General features: G+C 41.8%; 1 protein-coding gene across 1 annotated transcript; it reads left to right on the top strand.

Annotated features, from left to right (window-relative positions):
• Positions 1 to 13,989: 13,989 nt before the first annotated feature.
• On the top strand, positions 13,990 to 19,633 carry park7 (parkinson protein 7). Its single transcript, XM_037101205.1, has 6 exons — positions 13,990 to 14,293; positions 14,819 to 14,920; positions 15,818 to 15,877; positions 16,901 to 16,970; positions 18,701 to 18,787; positions 19,133 to 19,633. The coding sequence occupies exons 1-6, from the start codon at positions 14,204 to 14,206 to the stop codon at positions 19,291 to 19,293; spliced, it is 570 nt and encodes a 189-aa protein (XP_036957100.1). The 5' UTR covers positions 13,990 to 14,203; the 3' UTR covers positions 19,294 to 19,633.
• Positions 19,634 to 19,811: the final 178 nt, after the last annotated feature.

The following is a 19,811-nucleotide window of genomic DNA, read 5'->3' as shown; positions in this document are numbered from 1 at the left end:
CATCGTGGGAATGACATAAAGAGTAGTCTTTCTGCTGGGTGTAATTGGCCCCAGCATGCTGAAAATGGACTGTGAAATGTAAGGGGGGGTCAAATAATTGATTTTCCCCCGAATGCAGAATCCAGGGCAGGGCTGTTTAGTGAGTAATTTACAAGAGCAGTTCAGCCCAGGCTGACTGGCATATCTGTTGAAAGTTCCCAGGGGTACAGGAAGAGATAACACACACCTGAGACCCTGGAGCAGATGGACAGCAGTCACTGAGCTACTCAGAGGGCAGAGAGGATCCACATCAAACTTACTTCCACACATCTGTGTACGTAGAGGGGAATGGAAGTGCACACACACACACACACACACGCACACACGCACACACACACACACACACACACACGCACACTCACACAGACACTCACACACATGCACACACTCCAAGGATGATGGACACAGGCTATTGTATGTAGAAATAGACTCTCTCCTCTCACTCTGTCCATCTCTCTTTCTCTGTCGGTCCGTCCCTCACCCCCCGCCTTCTCTCCCCCTCTGCAGCATTTCTGGAATTGATGAAATAAACTCATCAGACTTCCAGCAAGTTTGGCATTGTGCGAGAGAGCTGAAGTCATTTCAGTATGTAGATTTCAGACTTAAACCCATAACCGTGTTGCGTGGTGCATGACCACCCCCACCTGCTGGAGAGAGAAGGCTGGGGTGTGCATGATGGGATAGCGGCATCTGTAAGACAGGATATAGCCTGGCCCTTCTGAATGTTTAGTGATTTTTTTTTTCTCCCTCCACCACAGCCTAAGGGAATTAAGACAATAGCCTTATGTCAGATAGCATAATCTGGTGACAAAATGGCATTTTATTTGCTGTGCCAAAATTGGGCTCAAATACATGTGTAAGCTAATTGAGAAGAACCAGCTGCTTAGCCATCTGCAGGGGGAAAATTGGTTTCATCTTCGATTTGGGGAATTTCTTGTCGAGCAAAAAAGATGAGTGACGATTGTCAAGATCTATGATCTCTGTAATTTGAATTTATGGAAAACATGACGATTAGCCATTGTCGCATTGTCCCCGAAAGTCATCGCTGTCGGAAAATGTAGATGAGCCACCTAGAGCTTGCACATTGTGCTCGGCACAACAAGACATTTGTATGCCGTGCGGTCGCCGCTCTTCAATTTTCTTAAGCATCTTGGTAAATTGCACCAAACAATTTTCAAGATCAATTCCAGCGTCAAAAACAATGCACACAAATCCTAATCTTCAACCCATATTGTGTTGGAGAGGGCCCCTGTGTTTGCATGAAGGTAATTACAGTGGGATTTGATGTTGTGGTGTGCCCAGAATTCTCCAGCTTTAGATCAGGCTCAGGGTGCTCCACCCCATTAATACTCCATATGGGGAACCCAGCTGTGATCAGAATTGGAAGAGCGGGAGGGGAAATCGATTTCATTTGCAGGATTATTGATGTAACCGAGATGCCGTTTGTATGAAACATAAAGTCTCATTTCAGAGGTTATGGATAAAACTGGATTGAGGGGGCTGGCTGTTTGTTTTATTCAATGAAACATTACAGAAACAGAGAAGTCAATATACACACTGCTGTACAGTCCTCACCCGCATTGCACCACATTAAAGCTTCGGAATGAGTTTTTCATATCTACCTGCCCCTGCTGCATACAACATGCGGACATACATACGTAAAAGTGGAGACATAAATGTGTAATGGCGTTGTGGTTTATGTGCAGAGAGATTTACAAAATAAAAGTGATCTACTGCCCCGCAGGACTTAAAAAAAAAAAAAAAAAAGAAAGGAGGAGGGGCGGGGGTTCAAAGCGACGTATAATGTTGGCAGAGAGAACAGACCTGGCATTCGGCCTCTTTCACCCTCTGCCAAACTTCCCCGTCCACCTGTTCCCAACATTTTTTAGGAGGCTTTATAAGTCGGGCTGATGTGCTGGCGAGGTGATCGCCCATACATTAAAAAACAGCATCAGACTTTCCCAGGGTTCGGATGGCCTAACAGCTGGATCTTTCAAGTGAATCCATCCCTCTTTCCTCTTATTCCTCCCTCTTTTTCTTCCTCCTCTGTGCCACTGTAGTTCCCACACGTAAAAGTGGCAGTGTTTTGGAGTGATGGCAAGCCAGATGGGTTTGTTTTTTTTTTTTGTTTTTTTTTTATGGGTTCACTGATGACAACAAGGAGGTCAGGACAGGGTGACGTCTCCTCATACCTTTGATTACACATTACTCAGTATATGTATATAAAAGTTCTGTAACTACAAAGTTCACATGAAGTTCATCCTTTCGAAATGACTTTTGACAACTGCTCCTGGTGATCAAGTTGAAGGACGCGGGCGGTCTCCTTCCCCGGCATGCTGTCCTCCTCTCGGAGCAGATGTTCAGGGTGTTCCAGTGTCAGTGATGGGCAGTGTAAAAGCAGGCTTTACACATGTCGCCATATCGTTACAACTGGAAGGGGAAGTTATGTCATCGGGCCAGCTGGCTCTAATATGTGCCGCAGCATTGTGTGAAAAAAATATGGAGCGGGGGTGGAGCCAAAACTCAAAATTTGGCCGAGTGTGTTTCAGCTTTGTGTTTGGGAGCGCAGACGCGCAGTGAGCGGCAGAGTTTCACAAGTTCATCATTCATTTTCACACATGCGAGGACACACGTGTTTTTTTTTTTTTTTTCTCTCCCCGTCAGTCCTCTGTGCAGTTTTGTTTTCAGTGACAATAATTACAGCCTTGTTGCAGATGATAAAGGAAATTGCAGAATTCCATCAGAGAGCGTTTTGTATTTTGACAGGGAGAGGGCCGAGCCAAGTGAAAAAAGAGAAACATGCCATTTTTGAGCGGCGTGTCTGCGAGGGGGCTGCTGTTTTGATATGTGCCTGTGTGAAGCGAGAAGGGGAAAGTGGGCCCCTGTCTGGGAGAAAGGGCTGAAGCTCTGTTATGGAGCTTAGGTCTCCATCTATCCTAATAAAAAACACTTAAGCCAAACAGCCCCCTCTTGCTCTCCCTGTGTCTGATCCTGGGAGCTACCTGCAGGCCCTCCACAGAGCACATTTAATAATGGTCTCCACCTCCGAGCGGTGGGCAGTCCGAACGACTCTTGGCTCGAGGCAGCGGCACGGCATTCTGGGAAGGCTTGTCGTACTGGCATGAAGGGTGTGGTCAGAGTCCCTGCAGTGTCTGTTTCGCGAATCTTAACGGCGCTGCAGTGTTTTCAATCATGATATTTTTGGCCTCTCTCCACAAACTGAATTCAACCGCACTGTTAAACTGTCACATTTGTGTTTATTTTTCCCCCTCTTCGCTCTTTTTTTTTTCACCCTGGCTTCTCCGAGCCGCCGTTCTTTGATGGTGTTTACGGAAGCAGTCTGAAGTGGTTTTCCTTTGCCACCGTAATCCCTGTTTCTGTTCCACACAGACCCTGATGTGAATGAGCGGGAACGCAATGAAAGACTCGTGCTCTCGACGGTGTTAAACCAGAATAAAAAGTGGCATTTTTTATTTGTTTTGCCTCGTGTTTGATTCTTGGTAATGCAGACAATCAACAGGGTAGAGGAGTTAAGTGCATTATAAATTACTGAGAGGGAGCCACCTCGCTCTTGGAGCTCATCCTGATGCTGCTGCTGCCACTTTGGGTTATGTGAGGAGTAAAGTACTTTAGCAGAGACCGTGGAGCTGCACCACAGCACTCCTTTGCATATCAAATAAACAGCAGGGCATGATGGCGGTGCCAACCCAGACAGCTATGTTATACGTACACGGTGATGCACATGTCTATAAAGGTGCCATTGAAGCCTATTGAAAATGTGCTATGATACAGATCATGGTGACATAGTGTCTGAGGTTGAAGTGGTTTGTACGTGGCGTGTGTGAAAGTCCCGAGGGGATGTTTTCCAATGGTGAGCTTTACCTTCAGGATGTGACACTTTAATTTAAAGCTTCACAGGTAAATATGGTAATTAAAATTAACCCACTCACGGCGAATATAATTACACAAGAGGGATTTCGTATTAACACGAACGCAGCACCTGATCATTCGCACTGGTTCTCGTGTTTTCCAAATTGCATTGTGTTGATAAATAGGTGTATTTGAATAGTGCATGCTTTTATTTACAGTAAAAAAAAAAAAGAGAGAGAGAGAGAGAGAGAGAGAGAAAAGATCAGGATTTTCATGCTGAAAGCCCGTGTTTATATTCTCCTATTCTGTGTGCTCAATCCTTAAGGTGAAGATCCATGACTCTTATTTTCATAACAAAGCGTCCCGGGGTCCAGCAAACAAACTGTTGTATGGATGTACCATTGATTTCACATTCACACGTCCGGACTTAAAGGGACTATGGGATTGCCCATGAATCCCAAATCTGTGTGCTACTCACAGTCTGTCAAGTTGACATCCACTCTCTTCTGTAAACTGGCAAGATTATTCACTCAACAGGATCTCTCTCCCTTTCATCCTGCGAACTACAGGCCAATCCGGCCGCTGACAGCCAAGTGATAGCATACAGATGGAAATGAAGAAGGCGAGCGGGGGAATGGTGCTGTTTGTCAAGCACTGGAGAGAGCTTCTGGGTTCAGGGAGTAGACTGCCGCGCCAAACCGGGTCCTCCGACTCTGACTTCACTTACTGTGAGGTTTCAGCACCCGAAATTGTGCACTTAACACAGTTATCATATGTGTTGTGTGCTGGCTGAACTCATGATCTGATTACTGAAGATATATTAGATGTAGGGCCATCAAAGTGACAGATGAACTCAACTTTTTTTTTACCACAAGACAGTACGACACACTTACATTTAAACATACACAGATGTGAAACTCTTCCCTGTACACAGTGATAAAGCACAGTGACACAGTGCCAGCGGTTTTTGGCCCAAAGGGCCCACTGATGTATGCACAAGAATTTATTTTCCCTCCTTGTATGCCCTCCGTTCGAGCGCGTTACGAGCCGGAGAAGAAACACAAGCACAGGAAGATCTCACAGTGTGCTGAGGAGATGCCATTCACGTCTGTTATTTGTGGAAGTAAAATACGTACAGCTGCTGCGTTGATAACAATCATATAACAACCAAACTGGTCTCAAACACTGATATGAGCAGTATGTGCTGTGAAATGTATTTCCCTCTCCTTGGGCGACAGATAATATGCATTCATCCCTGTAGTCCACCAAGCAATACAAAGAATGTACTCTGGCCGTTCAATCATAACGCTGGCTTTTTTCGGAGATGGTCATTGTCCTCTCTGGATCACGATTCACAGTCACTGGAATGAAACCAATTTGAGCTCCTTTCAAGATAATGCAAATAAATATCAGCCACGATTTACCCGTTTTTTTTTTTTCCCCTTTTTTTTTTCATTACTTTCCTCTCTTCACTCCCTTATCAGCACACAGAGCATTTCTGTCTTTCTTAAGGGTCGAATGAAAGGTCTCTCTTCTCTTGAGAATCAAGGCTGAGGAGAAGCCTGGTCCAGGACTGATTCATGTCGCACACACTGGTGGGATGTTATGCATGGATAATTGATTGTCGAAGCAGCATGGCCACCGTTGGATCTTGATGGTGCTGCCGAAATGTCACCTTACTGATGTTACAGCGGCGCCGATATTAAAAAGGCTGGACTCAAAGGCTTCCATCCGAGCACACTCCTCTCCCACTGTGTCTGGGAGAGACAGCACTGTTTGTCAGGCTTCTATTTCAGAGGGAGACAGATCTTCCATTCGCAACCTTATCTGCACAGGACAGTGCACCCACTTCCAGAAGTGCATTGAACATTTCCAATCATACGAATATATCACTCTGCTTTTAAAGTGGAAATCAAAAGTGTGGGAATGGTGAGAGGGGTAAAAAAAAAAAAAAAAAAGAAAAAAGACATAATTGAGATCGCATAGGATTTATTTAGAGGTAGTTTGTCTCCTCCAAAACCCTGAAAAATTACACTCCCAGCTGCAAATACCCCCTTCGACTACAATAAAGAAGCCATCATTTTCGTGGGAATGTTTTCATACCAATTTGGAGAAGTTTTTAAAGGAAAATTGTTTGGAAGCGTCTCAGACATTGAGTCAGATAATGCAGGATGCATTTATATAAAAAGTAGGAGATTAAGTGAGCAGAATCCGGTTAATTTCAGAGTTAGGGTAGTGTACGGAAAGCTGAGCAGGGACTGGTAAACTGTGTTAATCTATAAAGGCTTATGCAGGTAAAAATAGACTACACCTGCATGCCTTTTTACCGCCATAATACTTTGCAGAGGGAGACTATTGAGCATCCATTTCCATTACCATGGAATGGAAAAAGGATATTTTACCGCAAGTTTTCGGCGCTGCCTCGGTACATTGTTCGAAGAATGAAGCGTGCTGCTGCCATCAATCCACAGGCCTGAGCGCGGAGAAAAACCTGAGCAAAATCGGGATGTTTTGCTGAATTTGTTGCACCGTGAATTATGCTGAGTTGTAAATATGTGAAGTGATACCACATAGGAATAAAACTGCTCTCATCAAGGTGTGCTTAGAGACCAGTCTCCATCAGCAGGAGTATTTAAAGGGGCACTATGTTGTTTTATAGAAGAAATTCAAAGTCAGATTTTTTATAATGTTTATAATATTAATGAGGTAATAATGCAAACTTGATTCCAAAAAACAAATAAGGTCCCAAGAACACTGTTGGAGGCTAGAAAGGTGGCAGGGTCCGCCAAATTTAAACAAAGTGAAACAGTATGAGACTGTTAATCCAGTTTATTCAGTCATGAAAACAAAGAGAGTTTGTTTATTTGGTTAGATCTCTCTCTTCTGATTTAAATTTCTTCCTACATAGTGCTTCTTTAACTGTATTTCATGAGAGGTTTACTTTGACAACATGTTGAAAATACAATTCTGTTTTTTCTTTTTCAATGGTGGTTAAAATTTAGAAAGAGAAATATGACAATATTTTCAGGTATTGTGTTCCCATTGTTGAAAGCCATGCCTTCCCTTGTTGTGCCTCCCTGACATACTGAAACCATTCAGAACTCGGGGCTTCCCCCATAATCAAGTGTGAATGAACATGTAAACTTAGCCAAGTATTAACAGAACTTGGCCTTTCTTCTGCACACAGCGGTTCATGCTGCTGTGTGAATCCTGGTTGGCGTGACAGAGGTAAAAGGCAAACAGCTTGAGGAGTGAAGAGGACCCAAAACAGACAGGCGGGAACAGAGCATACTGTTTGGCGGCGAGGGCTGCGGCTGAAAAAGGGGGGAAAGGAGCATTAATGGCCACCATATGTCTGCATATTCTGGGGTCTCCGGCGTAAATTTCATTACCCCGACGCACAAAACGGACCGTCTAAAAGACGTGTGTAACGTGGCCTGAGACAGCTACCGTGTGAAAAGCGGCCCGTTATGTGTGAGAGCCATGGCCTGATCGGTCACGCTGGGGGTTTTTAAGGAAAAACGGGGGTAGCAGCTGTTTGGTTCACCTGTCCTGTCCTGTACACGGCTTTCCATCAAACCAGAGGCTACTGTCCTCTCAGGCCCACACCCACAGACGCGTTCCTCCACAGTAATCTCAGATGTAACACTCCTATCTACTGTGACAACATTTACAAGACCGCAGCCCCTCCGTTTATCAGACTTGTACAATTATATGGTGTTCCATTTGTGTAAGCACGCTGGTTGTAGTGGGAGAGATATCCATAAACATACTGGAAGGGCTACTTTAGGTTGTGCGCGCTCCATGTTGGTGAGTGGGAAGAAAGAGGCTTGTACTGGACCACCGAGTTGCTGTGTAGGTTAAACTACATGGTCGTGGGTTTTTAAATCACCGGAGAGCTGGAACTTTTTCACCAAAGTTCACTGTGGGAAAGTCTTTAGCGGGAAAATATGCACGGCGCACAGAGTATGTGATTGAATTAAATTTAACTGTTTGCACACATGTTCCCTTGTTTAAGGGGGGAAAGTTACTACAGCGCTGCTTAAGCCGTGGATTATCTGTCTGCGTCCTCTGCCTCTTTAGCATCAACACGAATTCACCCACTCAGAGTCTATCACACATCCACAGAGCTCCCTGAGAGAGAGCGGACCTTAGGGAAGCCCGAGCAGGGGGGGGACCTCGACAGAGCCGAGGAAGAGCGGAGCTGAGCGGGGTTGCGGTGGAGCCCATGGGCATGGCCCTCTCGCTCTCTGGCAACCACTTTGTTAGGCACACAACACTAATCCTCCTTGTGTCTTTATTGCCCTCTGTGTAGAGGAGCAGGCCGGGGCTGGGGCTTGGGGGGGGGGGAAGCACCGCTGCAGGGCCAGTATCATCAGCATTCCTGTTTGAAGATAGGCCACGCCGTACAGCATTAAGGCATCTAATAGTGGCAGGCTAAGAGCAAAACAGGCTGATACTCACTGAGACAGGGAGGGAGAATAAAGGAAAAAGGAGAGTCGCCCCCCCCCCCTCCCTGTAAAGTAGTGCGGGTGGGGGCATAATTTGAGGATAGGCAGATTATTGAGAAAATGACTGTGAGGCAATTCTGGTGCATGTTGTTACACATACTCAATAATCTAAACAACACATTAACGCGCTGCCTTAATTTGTAAGTCTGGCTCCGCAGTTGAAAACAATTTGTCATGCGTTGAATTTGTAGGAATCTCATTTTGGATTATTCCAAAGCATTTAACACAAATGGTTTAATGGCTGTTGAGACATACATGCAACATTTATACATCCAAAAACTTTATATGATTTTAAAAAAAGAGAAAAAAACAGGATTACCTTTGTTGCAGGCATACATGGTCAACTTTTGCTTTGAATAATTTTCTTTTTTATTATTTTTTAGAAATTGCTCCCACTCACTCACCGTTGAACCACCCGGCTCCAGGTTGAACTCACTCGACTGGCGCCATCTTGTGTCTGCGTGCCGCTTGCCGACTTTGCCCGGCACAGGTGCACAAAATTCAATGTCACCTTTTTCCCCTAGATCTCCTCACTGTCCCCCAGCTGTCACCTGAGCGCTTGGCAGCATAAGGTAATAGCATCAAGATGCAATCAAGATTATATGCTTGTCACTCATTCCATGCACTCAGTGGCTTACAATGTGCGAAACAGACACAAGATAAAGCCTGTGCACAGATGGGAAGATAAAATGCTTCTAAATATTCATCAATTTTTCTGACTGCAGCGATGTGAGCTCTAAATGCTGCCATTAGATCACCGGGAGGGGTAAACAAAGGGGCTGGAGCAAAATGAGGTGAAATATGGCGAATGCAAAGAATAAATAAATAAAGAAAAACATCTTTTAAAAATTTTAATCTCTCCCTGTAGAAGCAAATTTTCTGCAACCACTTTGAATTTTGTGGCACTCTCCCTTTCTGGGGATCTGAAACAGGGTCTGCAGCCGTATATCTCAACTGAACAGAGTCTCTGCTTGTGAGCTACATCCATATTAGCAGTCTATTTCCATGTTTACACCGCTCCATGTTCTTTGCAATAGTAACAGGATTACTTTGTGACAAATGGTAATTTGTGGAATTTCCCTCATTTCAGTTTGAGGATTTTCTTTTTCTTCTGTCCTTGTCTATATATATATATATATATATATATATATATATATATATATATATATATATATATATCTGTGAGCGAGGCCTAGAGATGCTGGAGTGAGAGAGGGCACGGGAGAAATAAAAACACGCCAAGAATTCACTGACGTGCTTAGTTTTTCTCCACAGGCCAATCTCACATATCCCCAGCGTGAACATGCAGGCTACACTGGACAGCGTGAACATATTCTGACTGACCATTTTCTGCCAACTCTACTCCAGTTTGTGTATTTTGCTTGTATGCATGCTTTAAACACACAGTAAGTTAATTCGGCCACTAATCAAAACAAAACAGAAGACTTGAGGAGCGTGGGATCATGGGAGTTGTTGTCTATGTTGTTAAGCAGCCACCGTTACTGATGAAAATCTACCCAATGTGAGTGACTCAGGGCGAAAATGTTCACAGACAATGTAATGTTTTATAGTTTTACTCATATTATGTCTCGTCGTGTTCACCAACTTCATTCCTCAGCCTGACTCTCTCCTGGAAGTTATAATGTAGTGACAGGCGACCAAATGAAACAAAATGTGGAACACTGTTCTAGTCTCATCATTTTTAGATTTTAGATTTACAGATATATTAATCTGTTAGCCAATATTTGCCATCATATATATATATATATATATATATATATATATATATATATATATATATATATATATATATATATATATATATATATATATATATCAGTATTGTTGTATAAGTTGTCCAGTATGCACCAAAATGAAACCTCAATTTTGTCAGAGACCATAATGCACCAAATCATTGAAGTCCCAATGAAGCTTTCTGTGTCAGTAAGTGGATCACGATGTACCGGTATTGATGATAAAGATTTAAAGATTGATATTGTGTTAATACCACACATATGATAATATTGTGTGAATATTCCAGTGCTGATGTGAGTCTGATGTGTTTTGTTTATTTGTTCTTCTTGTTGCCTTTTCCCTATTCATTCAGTATAACTGTTCCTTTTTACGGATATGGCTACAGACGCTCTCTCCACCTCCCCACACTCATATTTTCAGGGTTAGGGTTAGTAATTTATTTAAGAGAAATGAGACAAAAAGGCAGTAAACAAAGTAAAAGATGAATTTGACTGATAGCATTTTGTTTCTGCCATTATCATGAATTAGTTTGATCACATAAATCATGTTGTGAAAATCTGATATCGTGACAGCCCTAGTATCAGTGCACTGGTGTCATTTTAGTCAATAAAGTTTATTGTTCAAATTGTATAATATCCTCCTCCGTCATTACTCATAATAAGTACATTCAGGGATCACTACAAAAATGTTTTACATCAGCTGCTATTTATTGGAATTTCACACTCCCAAATATCGGCATCAGTCCCAAAAATTGAATATCAGTCAGGCTCTACAAATGTTACATTTTACATCATTAACAGCTGACTATTTTTACATTTAAATTATAATTTTGGCCTCAATTGTATATTTTTCTTATTGTCAGAAGAAGCATTGGAAAAGAGGAAAATCAAATGTGTTTTCAAGACTTTCCACTTGTCTAGCCCATCCATCATTCTCAGCCTTCAGCCCAATTACTACCAATGAGGTAAAACTTTAAAAATGCCAACAAACATATATATGATTTCTTTTTTTTTTTTTAAGATGGATTTCCTAAAAGAGTAGAGCATTGTTGTGTTTTACTCACACAGGAGAATACTGCACACTTGTGGGACTGTTTTCAGCTGTGGATTAATATGTGCTGGTAGGTATTTATGGCAACAGGATCACGTATGAAGGTCTCTTCAGTGCCCGTGTTTATAGTAATAAAGGAACATGTCATCAAAAGCAACAGTGTGGCTCACATATGTGTTTTTAATAGTATATGGACAACAATGGAAAGAATAAGCTATACACTTTAAGCTTTGACTACACAAACAATCCTTGTCAGTCGGAACAATGTATTGATGTTTTTTGTCTTTTCGTGGGATTTGTTAAAAATAATAAAAACACAGAACATTTCCTGTCTTGATTGTGTTTTCAGTATTTTCCAGGACTGGTTCTAATCTGTTCTGTTTTGTATAAATGGGTTAGAGTTGAAGCTCTTTGCAAACAGTTACAGGCTGTTATTTGTCAGTTGTTAGTCAGACCCCTTTGTCTCAGACATCACTTGTCATTCTTACGACCGTCACTTAGGGAACATTTTGTCAGTGTGATCCTGCACTTTATGACAACGTGCTGAAAGGAATTAGTAAATGTACATAAGTGAATTAATGTATGGAAATTAGCTTGAGTGCCACTGCGGGTCTGGTTCGGTTGATCCCCAGCTGCATATGTTGGTAATCACCGCTGCCTCTTGGATTCACTCACAGGCACGCAATAAACAACCTGCTGCCAGCACCCCCTACGCTTTTGTCTAATCTGCCGTTTCACTGGGCTCTAGATTGTCGCACAAATATGAAAGTGAATTTCAGCAGCAGAATGCACAGAGGCACATTAACTAGGATGGGTGCCTGCACACTAAAGCCCCAGACATTAAGTCTAGGATTTACACTGGAATATGATTCCCTAAATGTCTTAAGAGTTTTGGTGCAGGTGTTCTCAGACAGATCTTAGAGAACTTGGTGAACTTGGTGAACCTGCTGCCTGGTGTTGTTTTCAAAATCCACATTCATCATGTCTCTGAATGAGCTCTTTAAATTACACCTTGAAGCTGATGATAAGCCTGCGATTAACTGGTAGGTACATTTATTCAAAAAACAGCTTCACTCCAGTCTGAGTAACATTTTCCTTTGGATTCCAGACAGCAGAGAACATCACTGTTTCAACCATCCCTGACACCCTGAATCTTTGGTTAATGCCTCCATCTACTGGAAGAACAAATGTACTGTCTGTTTTAAGAGGCCACTGTGAGAACCTCCTTTTGATGCCTGTTTGTAACTTAAATGACTGAAATTTTTTTTTTCTTGTGGTATATCATTAAGTTATATTAATCGTATATATGTCTTATAACCATGGTCTTAATATTGTGTACGTGATCTTGGGGTAGCTTGTTCAACATGTATAGGTGATAATCTTTTTCAATTTTCACATACGTGGACGGTGGTTGGGTAGGGATTTGTCAGTTAGGACCAAAATATAAAAAAAAAATAACAGCTAGCATTATGAACAGAATGTGAAGGATGAACACTTCTGACGTTATGCCAGAGACATCTAAGCTAGCTAGCTAGCATGCTAACCAGCTAGCATGCTAACCAGCTAACCTCTCAATTCAGTAAGATATGAAAACGTGGCTACAGGCAATTTTCACCAGCTGCTGACTTTCTAGTCTCTGTTGCTTCTTCCTCTTTCATCCCCGTGTCTCGTCTCCAAAGTCCTAGTCCTAGTCCATGCTGCTGTAAATCACCTCCGTGCTGTATTACCCGTCTTCAAACTGGACTCGGAGGCTGTGTTCAGACCCAGTTCGGTGTCCACTGCAGAACCGTGTTCACTCTCACATCAGGATGCCAAATGAAGTTGAGCTAATGGTGTGTTCAACCATACTCTTGGAAAAAAACGACCTCAGAAGCGGAAAAGTGCAATGGAGCAGTCATTCAAGTTTGCCGACATAAACACAGATGACATCACAGCAGTATGGCCGCAGACATACTGTAGTAAACACAAATGTTTACCTCTTCATCACTATTTACTTTATATAGTGTTTGGAATGTGCAGTATATACAAGTTGTAGTTGTCATTTTCACTTTCATTTTGAGTTTATCTGTGCTCAATAGATAGCCAGTCTTTCTTTAAATGCACTTTACTTCTAAATTAGCTGCTGTAGTTGCTGTGAAGTTCACAGACTTGCCATTCAAACACTCAACATTTTAGATTGGAAGTCAGAAATACCGTGTCATTCCAACTTCCACTTTGCAATGGAACTCACTATAATTCCTGTCGCCCACAGTGACTTCTGTGTTCCCTTGTAGCTAGCTTCAGCCAATGACCGCTGGCAAAGCAGCAGTTGTCCGTTACTCTGATGATATGCTGCCCTGCATGTTTTTGGAGCTTTCTTCAAATTCTGGACATATTTTACAAATTACACCTTTAAGATTGGAATAAAAGATTTTTATACTTATGTTCCTTGCTTACAATTCAGTTGAATGATCAATGAGAACAAGTTTTCTTGAATTATATTATCTTTTGTATTCTTATCGATCTGTCTACTGAGCAAGTTTAACCACAAATTAGTTGGTGTTGTTTAGATTACAGAGCACATTCCAACATATTGTATAATTCCAACATAACAAAATTAAACAAAACTAATAAACAACAACTCTCTGCAGCAAATTTGTCTATTTTCAGTATAACTTTAATGCAAGTTCCTATTCTATGTCTGTGCATGTGTAAGCTATTTATGTTTGTTATGGTTCATATATTCGTTTGAACCATGACACTATGTTTTAGGTAAGGGATCATACTTGACGTGTATTATTACTGCTGCACAGTACACTCAGTATATGCTGTGTAGTGGTAAAAGTACATGTACCACCATCCTTGAAAGGGGGATAGAGGCACCTAGCCTGGCAACCCCGCTCCTGTCAAACCCTCGCTGCAGGGGATGCCAGTTGCTGCTGGAAGTTGCACACTGAAAGTAGCCTCTTTGCACTTGTCAGTAGCACAGTGAGCTAACCATGGCGGGCAAGAGGGCGTTAGTAATCCTGTCTAAAGGTGCCGAGGAGATGGAGACTGTTATCCCCGTGGACATCATGCGCAGAGCCGGGGTTAGTACGTTAGCCTCTCCGCAGGCTTCTTCATTCACTGTACGTCAGCAGTTAGCTAGCTTACAATGCTACTGTCAGCCAGCTAGCTTGGATTAATACCAACGTTAGCCACTCATTAACTCGGTTCACAGCAGTGTCATGGTGTTAATGTTGTACCGGGTAACTGTCAAGACATACTGTTACTGTGTTAATGACGTGGAGCAACAACACAAAGCGAGCTAACGTCAACACAAACCAGCTTGCTAACTTTGCCGAACTAACTGTAGCACTAGCTTAAGCGCTATTTTGACCGTTGACAGTGATGTTTTTTTTTCTTTTCAATGCGTTATTTAGACAGCTGTGGACTCACTCTTAACCTTTACAGTGAGTACAGGCAGAGGCCAAGTTAAATGTCAAAGTCCAGCCTCTCTGGCCCTCTCCGCCATTTGATAGCTTTCAAAATAAAAGGCTCCATATACAGACAGGATGCCATGTCGTGCCATCATGCCAATGCTGTGTCTTTGTCTTGCTCACCCAAACCTGTAGATTGCAGTGACCGTTGCAGGACTGACGGGTAAAGAGCCGGTCCAGTGCAGCAGAAACGTCGTCATCTGCCCTGATGCCAGCCTGGAGGAGGCCAGCAAACAGGTTGGCTTCAGTATGTCTACTGTCACGCTGTCTTTGCATGTTTACAGGGTAGCCTGAAGCTAGTCAGAGCCACAGTTAGTTAGTTAGTTAGTTGTTATGTCTGTGTCATGCCGGTATCTGGCCCATCCCATAAATAAAAACTGCGCCATCATGATACAGAAGTATTTCATCTACCAGTTTTACAAGTATGAGCAAAAAATAACTATAAATACACAAAACGAATTAAATGACATAATACTGTTTCACCAGTTTCTTGTAGGAGAGAAAAGAGAATATTATACATTTATAAATCTTTAGGTTATCTTGATCAAGAGCTTTTTTTCTTTCCTCCCGTGCTTTCTCCAGGTAAATGGCTAGTCTAAATGATTCAGTCGTCTTCCATTTGCACAAGGTCAATATTTGTTTTTATGTTGCTAAATGCAGTTCTGCACAGCACTCCTTAAAAAGGGCAGCAGAAAAACGTATTTTCCATAGAATCTAGAACAAATCTGCCTTTGTTTCTCCAGATTGACATACCGTCCAGTTCCAACCATAAGTGGTAAAATACCGCATCTCAGCTGAGCACATTAAGATCTTTTCTTTTCACTTAAATGTTATAAAATATAAAACAACACAGAGCCAAATTCAAATATTATCATTCTATTATGTACTTGTTGTTTCAGTCCCATCACCAGCCTATTGCGCTTTGTGCCAATAAACATAGATTCTCAGCACACAGATGTTGAACTTTTCATTATTAAGAAATACTTCACACAGCCCAGAATTACAGAACAGTGTGTACACATAATTAGTATTTTGTTATGTGTATATTTTCATTATCATCATCATCATGTCTGATGGTTTTCTGCTATTTCAAAGCTTGCAGTCTCCCTTTATCTATCATGATTTGTGTCCCAGGGGCCGTATGATGTGGTGCTTCTGCCGGGAGGAATGCCAGGAGCCCAGAATCTGGCAGAGGTGAGAAATACTCAGATCAACTCCAAGTGAGCCGATGAATTTCTTCATGTTTTGATCTGCGAGGTTTAAAGCACATCAAGGTTTATTCCATGAGTTGTGGTCGGTCAGCTTTAGCCAGGCTGTACCAGGTCAAGCCTCGAGGACACTTGTTTCCATTACCAGCTCAGGGTAGGGGACGGCCATGCTGTGCTGCTGTGGTCTTGTTTGGCCCAGTGGTTCACAAACTTTCCCTGTCAGAATGTCCTATTTTGAAAGCAAAAAAGAAACTAAAGTCATGCCTGCAACCCCATGTAAATTATGTTCTCACAAACAGTTAGTACAGAAATTACCGACAAAACAAGACAAATGAATGGATTTTTTGGGGTTTTCTTTTCCGCCCCATATAAATGTAGGCCCAGCATTAAACTTGAATATTTGAACAACTTGAATAACAATGTCAGGACCATATTTTTTGTTTTATATTTAGTCAGGGAGGCATGAGGATATTCTATTTTATTCAATATACTGCGTGAATTAATAAATGACTACCTCCTGCCCGGTGCATGATGGGATAGGATACAGCCCATCTGTGACCCTGAAAAGAATGAATAGCTATAGAAATTGGATGGATGATAAATACAATGAAAAATAAATGGCCCTAAAAGCAATAATACGATGTGTCTCCATAATTCATATTCAAGCACTGAGACTGGGCTCATATTTCATGTATTGTTTCTTGGTATCACTGGTTACACTTTTATCCTTCTTAAGAATGCCTTTTTAGGTTAGCTATTCTCTTATTATTCTGTGTGCTACAGTGGTTGCATAAAGGAGTGTCTGCTCACCCGCTCAGTGTTCCCAAAATGTAAATCTGTTTCGCTGGAACGTTACTGTTAGCATTTAATAAACCTGTATTCTTACAGTGATGTGTTTTAAAACATTGCTACTTTGTTTCAGTGATCACACCATAGTCACCAATACACTGTGCAGTCACATGGCCTGCAAATGACTCAGTGTGCACCTGGTTTTCATGCTCTCTTTCAGTCTCCTGCTGTGAAAGAGGTGCTGAAGGATCAAGATGGCAGAAAAGGCCTGATTGCAGCCATCTGTGCAGGTACACTTTGTGAAAACCAATGAAATTACACAGGACCAACTTCTAATAGTGATGCTTCTCTATGGGTTAAAGTTTAAATATGACATGACCTCAAAGTTGACCGCCGTGCTGCTGCTTTTAATCAAATAGATGAAAATTACCCAGCCTACACAGTGCAGTTTATTCTGGTGCTCGCTTTCTAAAATAGCTTCTTCATACTGTAAGTAATTGGGTACAAAATGCACTCACAGTCATTTTCCATATCAAATCAAACCAGTTTGACATTCCCATGATAGAAATTAAAAAAGCATGCACTATGCCTCTGTGTGACCTGTAACCATGTTTAACTAGAAATAACACTAAAGGTACTATATTGTGGTTTTAAACATACCAAGCTAATGTTGTGCCGGTAAATGGGATTTGGATTTGCCTGAAACTATGATTAAAGATCTTGGACAGGAAAAAGGTGCAGTTTTTATATACACATGGCAGTGGATTCAGTGGATTTTCTGGTATATTAGTAACCAGATCTGTCCTTAAAAGAGTTGATCACACACCTTAACTACGTTTTGAAAAATAGACACTATTAACAAACGACATGCTTCATTAAATTATGGTCATGTGTGACCCCCATTTGGCATTTGTAATGAAAGGGTTAGGGTCTGATTAATAACTGTCCCTGAGTGAACCCATAAGCACTGACATTTTATTTGACAGCCTCCGTATGCAGAGAAAGGACACTGGAAGGACATTCTGAAAAGGGACGGGGACCAATGCGGCAAAGTGGATTGAAGGGTGTCCTAGAAAATGACTGGAAATCCTCACAGGAATATACAGTTTAATGAACCTGGCAGCACAAGGGCCCGTTGTAGGACTCATTCTAACATGGAGAATAATATCCTGACATGTACAAGAGGTCCATTCAAAAACGGCTCGATTGAAAACCAGAACAATAATGACTGTATTGTATACTTTTTTTTTTTTTTAGCTAATATTTATTCCAAGCACAAGGTCATGCCCACAAAACACAGATACGTAATTTTTTGAATTTCATCAAATCATATAAAGAAGGTTGTCATCACCATTCTTTTCACATCATCCTTTGTCTGACTCTGGTTCTCAAAGGTCTCTCTTTCTCCCAGACTGGCGTCCTTTGGGTGGGGACTGGCTGTAACAAGAGTAGCTTGGCTTCAACGGGCAGTCTGCTGTTCTGCCAGGGGAAAGTGTAATCTTTAGACTGCATGGGAAGGCAGCCAAGGAGCATAATCAATAACTTTCTATTTATTAACAGTTTTTGGATGAGCTCACTGCAGTGCTAGGGCATTGCCAAAGTTAATGCAGCAGCAGTCAATGTCTTCAGCCTCTCCTTTTTTCCTTCTCTTTTCAATGTGGTGCAGAGTCTTTGGAGGGAGGCTGAAATTGTATACTGCATGTGTGTATTATTAGAAACAATGGTACACTTGAGGACACCTTTAGGACATAGTGTTGTCATCAAATATTTTGTACTGATGCTGCTCATTTATTGTACTAAATGAACTGATGTTAAATATAGCATTTTTTTTTGCCTTTTCTTGTGTTCAGCTTGAGGGAAGTGATTAAAGTATCTAGTATTTCACCCTATTTTACCCTTGACATAAAACTGCGTAAAGATCAAAACCTGGACTGAAACAAGCAGCAGAACATATTTCTTTAGTGTCACTTTATAACAGGAAGCTGTTAAATGAGCCTTAAACAGCTTCGCCCTTCTGCAGGTCCCACTGCTCTTCTGGCACATGGCATCGGGTACGGCAGCACAGTCACAACACACCCTGGAATGAAGGAGAAGATGATGGCTGGAGGTAAAGAAAGCAATTTGTGCAAACGAAAGGGCGGGGAATGTGTTGAAATGTACCGCTAGTATCTTTAACATTTGCAGCTCTGACCAGAACAGTAGGAGTTGTAATTATTCATAACAGGCAGCAGATGGTGCTGTACTAGCTCTCTGATGCCTATAGACGATCATGTCAGTATGTGGAGGAGAGAACACCACTCAAGTGAATGTGGATGCAGGAATTTGACAGAATATGCCAGAATTGGGTCAGTTGAAATGATGATAGATTATGTGTGTGTAAGTGCTTATATGTCTGTGGCTATTGTGATTATCCTTATGGTATTAGCCTACTCTGTCTTTTTTTTTTTTTTAGACCACTATAAATATTCAGATGCTCGAGTGCAGAAGGATGGACATTACATCACCAGCCGTGGGCCAGGAACCAGTTTCGAGTTTGCCCTGACGATTGTAGAGGAACTTATGGGGGCTGAGGTTGCAGCTCAAGTCAAAGCTCCTCTTATTATGAAAGACTGACTGTATCCGCACTCACTCACTTGCAAGCAGCACTGCCCACTATATACATCTGGCACTACTGAGACAGCTAATCCAATGTAGCTGGCACAAAGAGTCAAAGTCACTTGTGACAAATCATTCACCCTCCGGGACATGAGGATGTTTCTGTTCTGACAGGTTATTGTCTTCCTCTGTCTTTGCTAGTTGGCAATGAAAGGCACCCAACACTGAAATACAATATCACTGCGCAGGCTTTCCAAAGGAGATGAAATTATTTTTGTTTCACTGTAGAGATCAAATCAAAATAATCAAATAATTTGTTTTGCTTTTCTCATGTCATTAAAAGATAAATGTGATGAAACTCTGTTTGTCTTCTCTTTTATATTCTACGTGTATATTAATACTGGAGGTCACTGTGACTTGTTTTCACATGCTTGCAGTGGTTGTTGACACCTAAATATAGGCTGCATCATGTAATGTATTGTGAGAGCTGCTTAGAACGCGGGAAGCAGAATCCAAATAGATTGGCAGGCGATCTG

Source organism: Acanthopagrus latus, chromosome 6 (genome assembly GCF_904848185.1).
Source record: "Acanthopagrus latus isolate v.2019 chromosome 6, fAcaLat1.1, whole genome shotgun sequence".
NCBI classification, from domain to species: Eukaryota; Metazoa; Chordata; class Actinopteri; order Spariformes; family Sparidae; genus Acanthopagrus; species Acanthopagrus latus.
Note: the sequence above shows the minus strand (reverse complement) of the source record. Positions and strands in the feature narration are given on the sequence as shown.